The 14253-nt window shown below is 62.2% G+C and overlaps 1 protein-coding gene across 1 annotated transcript in view; it reads left to right on the plus strand.

Moving 5' to 3' along the window:
• The first annotated feature begins 1503 nt into the window (after positions 1–1503).
• MLPH (melanophilin) overlaps positions 1504–14253 on the plus strand; it is a 30286-nt gene continuing 17536 nt past the window's right edge. The window contains 5 exon segments of the mRNA XM_015587821.1: positions 1504–1617; positions 9120–9146; positions 10096–10170; positions 12051–12154; positions 12376–12488. Of these exon segments, the coding sequence (XP_015443307.1) occupies positions 1504–1617; positions 9120–9146; positions 10096–10170; positions 12051–12154; positions 12376–12488 (433 nt within the window).

The following is a 14253-nucleotide window of genomic DNA, read 5'->3' on the forward strand; positions in this document are numbered from 1 at the left end:
GTTCCTGTGGATGCGGTGGCACTGTCTGCCTCCCTCTGCCTCTGGCCTCGGGGTCACCTCTCAGCCATTTCTGGCCAGCCTCAGGGGGGTGGGGGGCCTGAAAGGCCGAGGCGGCCGAGTCCCCTGTGCAGCGAGCAGCCTCCGGCCGCGGTTCTGGTTCGCCGGGGACCTTTCCACCCGTCCACTGCCTGGCCGTGCGCCGTGCCGTAAGAGTCACCCCTCACGGCGGGAAAAGGACACTTCGCTCCTGCTGTCTGGCTTTCCCCCTCCCGCCTCAGGATCCAAGTTCCCTGAGGCGAGGCCGGCGTCCTGACTTCTGCGTGAGTTGGGGACGGGGGGTCACGGCTCAGCTGACGGTCACGGCACATCCGTCTGCTCCGAAAATAGAGTCTCAGTGAATACGCATCTTAGGATACAATTTTTTTTTTAATGGTAAAAAAAAAAAAAATGAATAAACCTCAGTTATCCATCAAATAACTCTTTGTTTCAGTTTTTTAAAAAACAGAAACTCTGTGCTCCAAGGGAGCATCACGAACCCATTTTCGTTTTAACGTTTTCTTGTCCAAAATCTCAAATCAGCTATAACGAGGACAGTCTGCCTGGTTCTGGCACCTCAGGGTCCCGTCCCCCCCCTGCCCGCCGGACACAGTCCACAGGCCACACTGGGCACGGGGTGGCCGGCCGGCGCGAAGCATCTAAGAAGTTACTTTTTTACCAATTTTAAGCCAGTTGGCAGCCACGGGATCTCCGTGGAAATTGTCATCCTAAATGGTGTCTGAGTGCTGCTCAGGAAACGTCACTTTTAGTAATTAACCTCGCATGCGAAAAACGGAAGTACGTTTCTAGCACGAAGCACGTGGTTTCCTTAGGAATTCTGCAGTGAGCTCTTTCGAACGGTCAGCGCCGTGAAGGGGGGCGCCCCCAGAACTCAGAAGCCCGATGAGTCTTTCGCTTGGCTCGAAGGCTCCCAGTGGGAGAGGATGGGTTGTTCCACGCCCCCGGGTGTTCCTGAGAAGGCAGATTTCAGTCCTCAGTGAAGACGCGGAAGTCACACAGCGGTTTGACACTTTGAGTCACCCACAGTGGGACCGGTCCTCCTAGGGCAGAGCTGCTCCCTTCTCCAGGGGTTCTCAGGTGACAAGCCCAGTGGATGGACCATGTCTCCAGGATCACACTTCCCTTCGGGGTCCCTAAGACAGGGGACGGGGGCGTGCCCCATGATGCCAACATCGCCGACACATTTCACAATGGAGAGAGAATAAGGGACCTGCGGCTAAGCGTGTGAGGCCCAGGGGCCGGGAAGGGGTCCCTTTGAAATTAGGGTTCATTTATTTAAACCATCCAGATGTCCAGACACGCACTGGCCTGTTCTCGTAACCTGTTTAACCCGGGCAGGACAAGCTGCCCGGGACGTCGGTGCCCTCCGTGATGGGTCATGCGCTGAGCGTCAGCTGACCACTGCCATCTGTGACGTTCCAGGTGTGACTGTGACGAGACGCAGAGATGGGGAAGAAGCTGGATCTCTCCAGGCTCACGGACGAAGAGGCCCAGCACGTCTGGGAAGTGGTTCGGCGGGACCTGGAGCTCAGACGGAAGGAGGAGGAAAGGCTGCGGTAAGTGGGCCCCTGAGGGGCTGTCACCTCGGGGCTCGCTGGGCGGCCGAGCGGCCGGAAGTGCGGGTGAGGACATCCCGTGGAGGCCGGCGCTGGCCACCGTTCCGCCTTCGGTCCCCTCCTGGTTAAGTGGAGGGGACCCACCTTCCAGCCCGACTTCCCAGTGTCCCCGGACAGTGTGGTTGCAACTTGGTCTGGCTCCCGGGGTGACCTCGCCTGCTGAGCCGGGTCATGCTTCGGCCACAACATTGCACGACTAGAAGAGCTAAAGGTGCTCCGGGGGGGGGGGCCTCACTCCGCTCCGAAACACCCCGAATGAGGCGGACCTTCCGCCTTCCCCTCCGGGTGTGTCGGCACCCTCCTCTCCCAGACGCCCCGGCACGCTCTGCACCCCTCTCGCTGTCCCTGAGCTGAGACCCGCGGGCATCATCACCCCTCCCCGGACCAGGCTCGTCCGCGGACCGCCGAGGTCCAGTTCCCGCTGGGCTCCGTGTCGCCTCTTCTCGGTGTCTGTGTGGACTGCGGGCCTGTTGAGAAGGAGGCGTCTGAGCAGAGGCCAGAGGCGGGGAGGGACGTAGCCGGAGAAGGCCGGAGGGGGCCCCAGGCAGAGCAGGGACGGGGTCGGGGTCGGAACGGGCTGCAGGTCGCGTGGGTCCTGGTGGACCGCGCAGGCCGAGGGGCTTCTCAGAGTCCCTTCAAGCAGGGGAATGGCCACTGTGCGAGCTGCGGGCTACTGAGAAGGGGTCAGATGGCCGAGCCCGCGCTTTTGGGTGGGGGTGGGAGCATGGGAAGAGTCAAGGTGACTCCAAGGTCAGGGCCTGAGTAACGAACGGCGTGGTCCCCTGTCCCCTCTCCTGGGGAGGGGCAGGAAGCAGCTTGGACACGTTGGTTTGGACAAGTGGGCTCCCCACACCCTGGGCTGGCGCTCAGAAGGGACGTGGCTGTGGGGGTTTCCGCCACGCAGGTGGTATTAGTACCTGGCCCCAGAGCTGCCGTAATTGCTACCAACGGGTGACACAACCCCCTCGCCCAGCTCTGGCGGTCGGAAGTCCTGAAAGCGAGGTGTCGGCCGGGTCCCCAGGGAGAACCTGTCTCTCGCCTGTCCCAGCTTCTAGCCGTGGCCGCGTTCCTTGGCTCCTGGCCCCTTCCTCCGGCCCCCTTTCTCTCCGACTCCCCAACCCCTTGTCCCCGGTACGGACCTCGTGACGGCGCCGGGATCACCCAGATCACGCGGGACTCCTCTCGTCTCAAGACCCTTAACGTAGATCACGCCTATGCCGTCCCTGTTGTTGAGAAAGGTGACGCCATGAGTTTGGGGAACCGGACGTAGACGGTGACGGTGACCCCAGTATGTAAAGCCGTGGGGCTGGAGGAGACCACGCGGGAGGGGAGACAGGTAGGGAAGGACCAGGGGACACAGGACGAGCAGTGAGGGGGCCTCTGGGTCCCGACATGGAACGGACAGAGTCTGTGACACACGGACTAGTCGTTGGGAGGACGAGCGTGGCTCAGCCCAGCGTCTCCAGTGTTAGTGGGGCCTGGGCACCCCCCACTTTCCGTCCTGCCTTGGGCCACCATGCGACCCCCTGGGTTTTTGTCATGAAGCTACTTTCACCCCGCTGGCCTCTGGGGACCACCGGCGCCTCACTCAGCTGCTCAGACCCCAGGTCAGGAGCCCACAGCAGGCCTGGGCCAACTCCCAAGTGCTGAGCGGGGCCCTGGCCAGCAAGAGGCTTCAGGCCAGAGCTGCCTGCCGCGCGTCACAGGGGCAAGGGCTCCTGGCCCTGTCCTGCGTCCCTCTCTCTCTCTGCCTCTGAGCCCCGCTCCCCTCGCGTTGCGAGCTCCCTCCCACTCCGTGGAACGCCAATGTCTCTCACTTTGCTGTTGTGCCCGGAGCAGCTCCCTCCGCCTCAACCCCGGTCCCGGGCTCTGCGGCGGGCCCAGGGCCAGGACGCTCTTGGGGACAAAGCCAGCCTGGCCTTCCCTCCCGTGGAACCTTCTTCCCAGGGGATGGCTCAGACCCGCATCCCGGCAGCCCCCCACTCGCTGTTGGCTTTTATTTTCAATGTACGGAGCAATGCAGATTAATCGGAAGGGAGGGGAACTGGCTCTCCAGGGAGCAGAGGGGGGACCCCCGGGGGCGTTCCGTCCCCAGACCCTCGAGGTGGCCAGCCCCGCCCTCGCGGGGACGCCACAGCCGAGGCGGGGTGTGCGGGAACGCTCGCGTGCGTCTCGCACGGGGTGACAGCCTGCTGACACCCTTCAGTCCCTTAGTCACCTCACACCGCGAAGGGGCGACCCGCCCGGGCAACTGCGCAGTGCCGCCGGGGCCGGAGGTGTCTGGGAAGGACACGGATGGCGACACCCCCTGTCCTGAGGACAGTCTGTGCTCCAGCCAGGCCCCCAGGCCAGTCGGCCACTGCCAGCGTGACCTCATCCAGAAGCGCCCGAGACGGTCCGCTCAGAACGGGCCGGAGGAGGGGCGGGGCCTGGCCGTCTGCTGTGTCTCCACGGCCCCCGCGTGATGTGCGGGGTCGGCAACGCCTGCCCGTCAGGCGGGGAGATGTGGGGTGCTGGGTCACGCAGGAAGGGGGAGCACGCGGAGGTGCGCGGGAAAGTCACCTCGACGCACCTCTAAGTCGAGGATCCTGAAGCCCGAGTGGCGTCCCCTGACCTGAGCAGGCCCGTGAGCCGGCGAGACGTCGGAGAGTCGTGTGTGGACAGCGGGGGCTGAGCGCGGGGCTTTCTGTGTCTTTTTATGGTTTTATCGCGTTTATCTCTGTTGTTTTAACTACGCAACAAAAGGCAAAGCTGCCTCTGCCTGTGAGAAGCTTTTCCCTCAGTGTCCCCGTGACCCCCAGGGCTCAGGCTCGTGGCCTTGAGGCGCGAGGGTCGGGCATGATGGGACTCAGAAAGGGCACGGCTGAAACGCGCCGACGCTGAAGACTCTGGGCTCTTGGCGCCAAAATTGGTTCCGCGGAGCCGGTGGCTAACACAGCGGCGGCCGGTGATGAAGCCGAAGGTGATCGTTAAGACAAGGAGCCTCCTCCCCCGCCGTGTTTTCTCGGCGTTCATTGCTCATTCGGCCGGTCTCGACGCAAGGGACCGTCCACCTCCTGCCCCCACCGCATCCGTGCTCTGCAGCCGTCCCCGACTTTCTCCGCGATCTCCTGGGGGCCCCTCACATTCGCCCCCAGTTTCCAATTCCCTCACCTGTGAGCCAACCGTAGGCTGAAGGCAGAAGCTGGTCCTCCAGTGGCTGCTGGGCGGGTGGCGGCCGAAACGTTCAGGAATTTTCTGTGCGTCTTTGCCGTACTCCAGAAGGACGCCGAATGGACGGCCCAGCTCGAGAAAGCTGCGCGGTCATCGACGGACACAGTTCTCAGGGGCAAAATCGTGAAACCAAGAAACGGACACGCTGGCCGCCTGGGAATCAGTCCCTGCCCTGCGTACGGGGACACAGGACGTGGGCTCGAGGTCGGGTCACCGGCAGCGAACTTGCCAAGAGGCAGTTTGCTGAGGAACCAATTCACCAAGTATGCCCATTGGAAAACAGTCAAACCGAGAAAAAAAATAAAATGTTTCTCCTCATATTTACAAAGACAGCGGAAACGTGTATCAGGTGGCTTTCTCCCCGAGCGTGAGCATCGGTCCGCGGTAAAGCACTGCTGAAGGCCAGCGCCTGCTGACATCACCTTCGAGTGACCCGCACGCCTTCGAGTCTCCTCTGTGGAGGCACAGGGCACATGAGCTGCCAGGTCCCTCTGAAGGCCACGAGGCTGTGTGACTGGCCTCACCAACGCCCACCTGAGCAGACTGTCTCCAAGGCACTAGAGCCTCCGACCCCTGGGCCAGGCCTGTGCCCCGCCACCCCAGGCCTGTGCTGAAGACATTCGCAGCCCCGCGGGGACACGGATACGGCCCCACGGTGAAACTGCAGAGCCGGGAGGGTCTTGGCCGTGCTCCGCCGTGAGCCGGCGCCCGGGGCCTTGCAAATAGGAGTGTTTATTCCAGGGGCCAGGGACACCGACAGCGTTGGCCTCGTCTGTGGGAGGAATTCCCCGGGGAAGGGAGGGTCTAGCTCCTGAGTGGCAGGCCTGTGAGCCTAGGGACCTGGGAGTGGGCTGGACGGTCTTGCCATGTGCTACTTTGTATTATTTCTCTTCTCCGTGTTCCATGTTCATTCACATTACTTGGGCATTAAAAAGGTTTCAACTACAGAAAAGATAATCACGTGTCTATTTTCGAATGCCACGTAAATACAAAGGAGCACCAACTCTAACCTTCTCCAAGGGGCCATCCCGTCAACAGCCCCAGGCTCCTGAGTCCCTCCCTCTGTGGTCACCCAGCAGCCTGGACCAATGGCCCCGTGCACGGCTCAGAGAAGGGGCAAGGCTCCCCCTGACATTTTGGGGCCCGCATTCCTTGCTGGCTGGTGCACGGCCCCTCCTGTGCTCGTCTGAAGTCCCCTCAGTGACTGCGTCCCACGTGACTGAAGGAGGGGTCCTCTCGGGGGAAATTACTGGGTTTTCTGAATCCCAGAGGAATGACACTGGAGAGCTGGTGACTCGTGCCCCTGGGCGAGGACTGCCTGGCACCTAAAGAACGCCCTGTTTTAGGGGGCACAACCCACAAATCAAATATTAGTCCTGGGAGCCTAACCCGGAAAGACAAACAGGCGGTGACACGGATTCGCAATTTCTGCAAACAGACCAGAATTCCTGAGATAATCTATGAGAAGTCTCCCAGTGAGACACCTGGGAGGACCACAGCTCGCCTCAAAAATAACAACAAGGACTTTGAAGTCACCCCAAGCCGGGACACTTGGCACCGCAGACACAGCTCCAGGGCTGAAAACGCAGGGGCCGGAACAGGAAGCCAGCTGGCCTGAGACCACGCAGGACGGTCCCGCGAGGCGCTCAGTGGCCCGCAGTGCGCACGTCACCGTGGACCTCCTCCGCCGTGCTCATCAGCATTTGGTCATCCTCAGAGGGCCTCACAGAACTTCGGCGAGTCACCGTCCCTCGCCGTGACCCCTGCTGCTTGCCCGGAGAGTCAGGGCCTCAGAGCCACCTACGGCTCTTTGATCACAGCAATTGTCCTCTTCCAGTGACCGCCTGCGGCAGTTCTATTGATTTGGGTCACTTCGCTTTGAATGACTTTGTCTCTTCCTTCTGTGACTCGTTGGTTCTCGCGCTCTGGTCCGCCCCTCGGGTCGGACTCGAGATGCGGGTCTCGGGCCCCTGGGCCTCGTCCTCGAGCTGTTTCCTCAGCAGTGGCACGTGGTGCGGGTTCCATATTCGGGGCCCTCTCACCCGTTCCCCTCAGGACTGTGGCGGCATCACGCACCCCCAGAGACGTCCACGTCCTGATCCCCCAAACCTGTGAGAATGTTAGGGCACATGGCCAAGGGGGATTAAGGCTGCAGGTGCAGCCGAAGCTGCCTATCGCCGACCCGGACTTGGGGAGAAGACCCTGGGCTATCGGGTGACCCAGTGTCATCACGAGGAGCGGGGGGCAGGGGTAGGGGGGGGGGCAGGAACACACGAGAGCCAGAGCGTCTCTGCGGGGACTCAGCCACCATGCGGCTCTGCAGAAGGGGCAGGGGCCAGGGCCAGTGGACACAGGACACAGAAGCTGGGAAAGAACGGGATCAGAGTCTCCCCCAAGCCCAGGAAGGGCCACAGTCCCGCCAACTCCTTGATTTTGGCCGGCGACCGCCAGGTCAGGCTTCTGACGGCCAGGACCGGAAGACGAGGCACGGGCATCGGGGAAAGCCACTGAGCTTGTGGCGATGCGTTGCGGGGAGCCCCGCGCGTGCCAGCCTCACCGTGCTGCATGAGGCCGGGCCGGCTGGTCGGGGCACTGGCAGGACGCACCGCCTCCGTGCAGGCAGGCAGCTGTGCCGCGTGCGTGCGTGAGCGTGTGTGTGTGCGTGTGTGTGTGTGCGTGTGTGTGTGCGTGTGTGCGCGTGTGCGTGAGCGTGTGTATGCATGTGCGTGTGTGTGTGTGTGCGCGTTTGTGTGTGTGTGTGTGCGTGTGGGCGTGTGTGTGCACGTGTTGTGTGTGCGTGTGTGCATCTGCACGTGTGTGTGCGCGTGTTGTGTGTGTGCGTGTGCGTGTGTGCATGTGTGTTGCGTCTGTGTGCATGTGCGCGTGTGCGTGTGCGCGTGCGCACGCCGCCCACTCGCCAGCCGCCCCTTCCCATCCCAGCGGCTCCGGGCAGCTCCTCCGTCTACGGGGCTGGGAGAGCTCCTGTGTGTTCTCGGGGCGGCAGCACCTCTGAGGCACGGCCGAAACACTCAGCCAGCCATGCTCGCAGAGGACAGGCCGCTCACTTGCCACCTGTCCGTCACCAGTCCCGTCTCGCTCGGCGCCCCGCCCCTGAGCCGCAGGAACGCTCCCGCGTGTCATTTCCACCCCCGCGCGCGGCCCCCTCGGGTGTCCTCTCGTGGCTCAGTCTCCTCGTCCAGTCTTCCATCCCTCGCCCTGCTTCCGGCTGGGTCAGTGGCGGGTGCTGGGATGGGACAGCGCTGGTGGGGTCTTGGCCCCACACGCTGTCCCCTGGCCCCTTGCTGATGCGGAGGCTCAGGTCGGCTTCCAGGATGGGGCCACCACTCGTGAGCATTGGGCGCAGCGGGCACCCAGCTCTGAGGTCCCTGACCCCGGCTGCCTACTCCGCATGCTGTGGCCTCTTCGTACCAACCTGCAGCCCCCGTCAGCCCCCCGGGCCTCTCAGGACCCCTGCTGTCCTGCTGGTCCCGGGTAGGGGTTCACCCCTCCCCCAATGCAAGTGCTGGAGAGCAGAAGCCTGTGCCAGGCTCAGCCCTCCTCCAGCTGCTGCTGGCCTGGTGCTGCAGCCACCGCCGTGCCTGCAGGGGCGTGTCACCTGGTGTCTGGGCTGTCCCCAGCAGTCTCGCACAAGTCCACCGTGATTCCCGCCAGACTCCATGCCAAGAGCAGGGAGAGGAGGACGCGAGGTCTGACCTCTGACCTCTGACCTCTTCCCTCCGCCTCAACTCTGTCCCTCTGCACCCATCACCTCCCCCTCCCTCAGCTCTCTGTCCCTCTGCACCTGTCACCTCCCCCTCCCGCCGACTCTGCACTTCCCTCAGGCCGGGGACACTAACCCCCGAGAGCAGGTGGCGTCAACCCTCCACTGTGCTCTGCCCCCTCCAGTCACAGCCCTCGAGGTTGGTGCCCCAGGGAGCCCAGGAGGTCGCGTGGCGGAGGACGTGGGGTGGGTTCCTGTCCGGGGGACATCCCCCTGATACTTCGACCCCATTCGTCTCTGCTCCCCACGGCTCCCTCCCCCACTGCCCTCATCTCTCCTGGTCTCCGTCCCTCCAGCCCTGTCTCTCCATTCCAAGAGAGCGAACTTGACCTCATTCGTGAGACTGTTCGTCCCAGTAAAAACGACGTTTCCTGGGAAAACTTTCTAGCTCAGGGTGGAACTCACACGGCTGCTGGTCCCTTTCATGAAGACGGCTGTGGCACCTCGCAGAGTTAAGGGGACGGGTGCGCAAGGGTCAAGTTTAAGAACGAGCAGTTTTACTCTTTCATGAGGGACACACCGCAGAGCTCTGCGGTGAAGGACAGTGAGCACGGGCACGGCGGACCTTTGCCCTGTCCGTGCTCGGGCCCCAGGGGTCTCGCCCACTTTTGCAAAGTGAAAAAGGCAAGTGTCATCTTAGAGTTAGCATGAGAACAGCGCTGACCTCGTGGACCCTCCGGAGGCCCCCGGATCACACCTTGAAACTCACTCCTCCAAATCACTGGCCTGAGCATCCACGTGGGAAGTCTGCCCGTTTTCCGTGTTCCTCCCCGCGGTCAGTTTCAATTCCTCCCCGTCTTTATCTCGGCCAGTTCTTCGGCTCAGTGAGCATGGTCCTCCCATCAGCCTGGGGTTCCTGTCATCTCCTGCTCCTCCGTCTCATGCCCCAGTCAGCACCCCAGGCAGACTGGTTTCAAGTCTTCTTCTGCTTCCGATGGTGAAGCCCATTCGGGAGCTGTTCGTTCCTGAGGGAGATTTACCTTGTGGGTGCACGTTTACTTGCCGGCTGATGCTCCCATAGCAGAGTGACATCTGGGGGACAGGTGTTGGCGCGTGGGTTGCGCTGGCCCCACTCACCCCCTCCTACTGGAAGCCCCAGGTCAGGCTGCTGTACCTGCAGCTGGTGGCATCAGGTGGTCACCCTGCTGGACCAGTGCGGGGTCCTCTTGCCTCCCTTCCTGCTCCCATCCGTGAAGAAGGAAACTTATGTTTTAAAGCGAGGGTCCCCAATCTCCAGGCCACGGATCGGTCCTGGTCCAGAGCCTGTTAGGATCCAGGCCACACAGCAGGAGGTGAGCAGCAGGCAGGCGAGCGAAGCTTCGTCAGCATTTGCAGCCGCTCCCCAGGGCCGGCATCTCCGCCTCAGCTCCGCCTCAGATGACCAGGCCTTAGATTCTCATAAGAGCACCAGTCCCTGGTGCCACAAAGGTTGGGGACCGCTGGTTTAAAGAATCTGAAGCAGAGTACAATATTCCTTTCCCCCACGTTCTGCACCTGGCATGGGTGAGTGGCCTCTCCCTTAGGACCTGACATTCCGGGATCAGGGTGCCTCCCCCGTCCTCCCCTTCCTTCCCGCTGTGCTGCATGGATACGGGCAGCCTGGAGAGAGGATGCGGGGCAGGTCCCGCCCCATGGGGGGGTGGCTGATGCAGCAGAGCAGGAGTGGGAACTCAGGAGAGCGGCCCCTCCCACTGGTGCGGACTGGACCTTGTGGATGAAGCTTTATCTAGACCATAGGCGGGGGAGGGAGGGGGAAGAGTGCCCCCTAGATTCCTAGAACCACTGGCCATTTTTACTGATTTTCAAAGCTGAGACGAGAGAACTATTTTTGTGACCGTCTTCGTGAGTATTCTGATGACTCCTTGGGGTGGGGGGGTCAGTGAGGTGCAGTCGATGCCACTAATCCAGCATCATCGGCCTCCCAAAGCGTCCCAGAATTCCTCCATCGTCTGAAGGCTCGGGGGTGTCCCCGTCGGAAACCACAGGTGTGGAGTCCTCAGAAGACAGTGGCACCCGGGGCCGGTCTGATTTGTGTCACTAAGAATGGATCCCTCTGACCTCATCTAGACTAAACCATTTCGTTGGGCAGACACTCCCTGAACTAGAGCGAAGGAACGCATTCATTATCTGGGGGTACGCTTCCCAGTCGTTCGATTTGGTGGGTTCACCAGGAAGCCGTGTTACCGAAAACTCGAGGTCTAGGGGGACGGTGGTTCCCTGGGACTCCGGGTGCCAGCGCCTCCTGCTTTGGACACTCCCCGCCAGGCCTTTGCAGCCATGCTCTGGGGCGACACGCCTGGGGCTCAGGTCCCCGCTGGGAGACACCCGAGACCGCTTGATAAGGAAACGCCATCTGGCTTCGCCCCCGGGACCCTGTGCCCCCTCTACAGAGGGAACGATGACCCGTGCCAGCCTGACGTCCTCCCTAGTGTTGTCCTCGGCTTGGGGACACTAACTCAGGCCGGTGTGGCAGAGTGCACGTGGCTGGCCGGGGGTCACAGAGGAGAGCGTCCACCCCACCCACCGTCTGAATGGGCCTTTTCTCTGCCTTCTCTGTCACCGGGGGCCAGCCTCTTAAACAATCACCCTGGGAACAGGTCAGTTCTGGAAACCCTGTCCCCGGAGGACAGGCCACACCCCCCAGGACCTTGCCCGGTCCTTGCTGGGCTCCTCAGAGCCACCCGCCCTTCCCCTCCTGAGGGAGATTAGACACCGGACGCTAATGACCCCCGGCCCGCGCTCGCCCTCGCCCGGCTACGTGCACCTGAGCCCGGTCTCCGAGCTCTGAGGTCCGCATCAGAAACGCCCAGCGCTCGGGCTCGGAGCTGGGGAGAGCGCATGGGCTTCGGGGCCTCCTGCACCCCTCTTCCGCTAGCCGAGCTGCGGGAGGTTGTGCGGGCAGCGGTGGGGACTGCCCCAGCCTGGGGTTCCGAACTTTCGTGGCTTGTGGCCCTTTTGCAATAAATGAAAGCCACGAGCGTGCAGCCTGGGAAAACGTACAGTCGTAAACAGACGCAGAAATGTTTAAATGCGATTTCGTGTCTATGAAGACAGTGCGTGTGGATTCCAGCCCACCCAGGCCCCCGCTGTGTGGACCCGTGGGGCCCCTCAGGAGAGAGTGGGCTGGGCTTGGCGCTGCAGGGGCACAGGCTTCCTGGGGGTGCCCTGCCCAACTTTGCGCCACTGTTTCCTGCACGCAAGACCGTCCCCCGAGTGCGCGCGCGCCCGCGGGAAGCCTGCTGCAGAAGCCGCATGTCCGACCTATTTCCGGTCTCGGCCGTGCTCCTGAGAGGGTTGGAGGGCGAGACTGAGAAGGACTCAGGGGGCGGAGCGGCTCCCCGACTCCGCCCCCGAACGAGACCCACTGCGCCCACTGCCTGCAGCCCTCCCGGCCCCTCCGACGCCCAAAAGGCAGTGCCTGGAAAGGCTGCAGCCACGTCCACCCAGAGCAGCAGGGCTGGCTTTGCGACCCCTGCCACCGGGCCAGGTGAGCAGGGGCCTGGAGGTCGTGACCCTGCTGTTTTCAGGGCAACAAGTCTCTCTGGCAGGGGTAGCTGAAGCCGGGCAGGCGTGCGTGTGTGGCTGTCGTGCACACCTGTCTTGCCCAGCGCACACCTGTCCCGCCCAGTGCACACCTGTCCCGCCCAGTGCACACCTGTCTGTCTCGCCCACGGCAGTGCCATGGGCCTGAGCTCCGTCTCTCTGCAGGGTCGTGAAGACGGGCTCGCTGGGGTGGTACTACGGGCATGTGCGAGCCCGCTTCAAGCGGTTTGGGAGTGCCAAGGTGATCCGGTCCCTCTGCGAGCGGCTGCCAAGTGGAGGTGAGGAGCGGGGAAGGGGAGGGTGAGGACCTTTGGGGGGGTGGGGGCTTTGGGGGGGTTGTTCGCAAGCATGTTTTAATGTTTCAGGACCAAGCAGATTCCTTTGGGATGTGTGTGTGAGCGCCCGTCCGTCTGTCTCTGTTTCTGGTGTTTCTTTGAGGTCGGCGCTTGTCATCGTGGGAGGTGCAGACTTCCGCACCCCTGGCCCGGCCCCCTGGGGTCCTTCATGTTGACACCCCCACCATCTGAAGTTGCATTTTTCAGAGCTTCATAGCAAATTGAGATCTCATAGCCAAGGCTCGCAGATGCAGAAGCTGTTGAGGATCACACCCCACGGCCGCAGGCCCTTCCTCGTGGGAGGCGGGGTTGGGGCCCAGACTCTCCTTTCGACCAACATCCCCTGTGCGTCTGATGATTGTGAGGACGTAGAGAAATTGATTATAACTCAGTCGATTGTTTTAATATTGTGAAATCGACTATTTGTGATGAACTTGAAACCCAGGCCGGCCTTGGTGAGTAGGCGTTCACCTTCATTGCCCACCTGTGCGGTGCTTGCAAGGAGGTTGTTTTAGGGGAAGGAGTGAGTTTGAAAGAGTCTCCTGAGCTTGAATGGAGATCATTGAGCCATGTTTGCAGGGAGCACATGCCTTATCCCTGTCGTCTGCGCCCCAGGCTCTGCCTGGCCAGGCATTTGGACCGGGACAGCCTACCAGGCCCACATCTGGGGTCTCCATCTGGCGGACCAAGGCCAGTGCCTCCAGGACATCCAGAGCAGGTGCCGAGCTCCTTGCATTAGGGTGGCCTTACCGTGCCCCAGCCTCTCCGCCAAGCTGCTGGTCCCTTGCGTGTATCTTGTGTCCCTCAAAACCCAGGTGGATAGGCAGGAGCAGATTTGGGCGAGGCCACCCCTGGAGCGTCCGAGCTCACAACGGGCCTGGCGCAGGTGTTTCTGAGGCATCTTAGCACTGTGTGGAATCTAGGACCAAGGTCACTGAGAGGCACCCTCACCTGTAACAGCTTTTAGCACCCGGCACAGCAGCCCAGGGTGACGGGGCTTCTTGGGGGGATGCGAATGATAAGTCATCCAAATCCGGGCACTTTTAACCATAAAAGTGTCCCTCCTGATAACCACGCTGAGACAGACTCGGCTAGGAGTGCCCTGGTGACACGGGAGGGACCGTCACCCTGTATTTGGGGGCTCTTTCCCAGGCTGTTTCTTTGAGGCTGTCATCTCTATCTGGGGCTGGAGCCCATAAAAATCCCACACCCCATGTCGCTCAGCCACCCAGCAGCCGGCCGAGGGGTCCTCCTGCAGCGGGAGGAGCGTGGTCTGGCCCCTCCATGCGGCTCAGGCGTGGGAACCACAGGTAGCACAGGAGAGGCCACCCTCCAAAGCACCAGAGAATCTCCACCCCTGAGTCGCCGGCTCACAGTGAAACTGCAGCCACGTCAGAGCCCCAAACACTAGGGAGGTGCTGATTGCTGGGGGCCCCGGGCAGGCTCAGGAGTCTGTGCTAAGCGAAAGGTCCCAGGGGTCTAGCCCAGCCAGGGTCCAGAGCCATGGGAGCCAACGCCACCTGGAACACACCAATTTCAAAACTGTCACCGCCGAGAGCCAGGAGGTGGCGCTGCGGGGCGGCGAGAACCCAGATTCCCAGCCCGGCTCCAGCTGCACGGGGCGGATCCCAGGTCCCTGGAGAGAGGTCCCAGGGGCTGCGTTCGCCCTGCGGCGCCTGCGGACCCTGCGCTCCGTAAAGGGCACGGG

Source organism: Pteropus alecto, unplaced genomic scaffold (assembly GCF_000325575.1).
Source record: "Pteropus alecto unplaced genomic scaffold, ASM32557v1 scaffold143, whole genome shotgun sequence".
NCBI classification, from domain to species: Eukaryota; Metazoa; Chordata; class Mammalia; order Chiroptera; family Pteropodidae; genus Pteropus; species Pteropus alecto.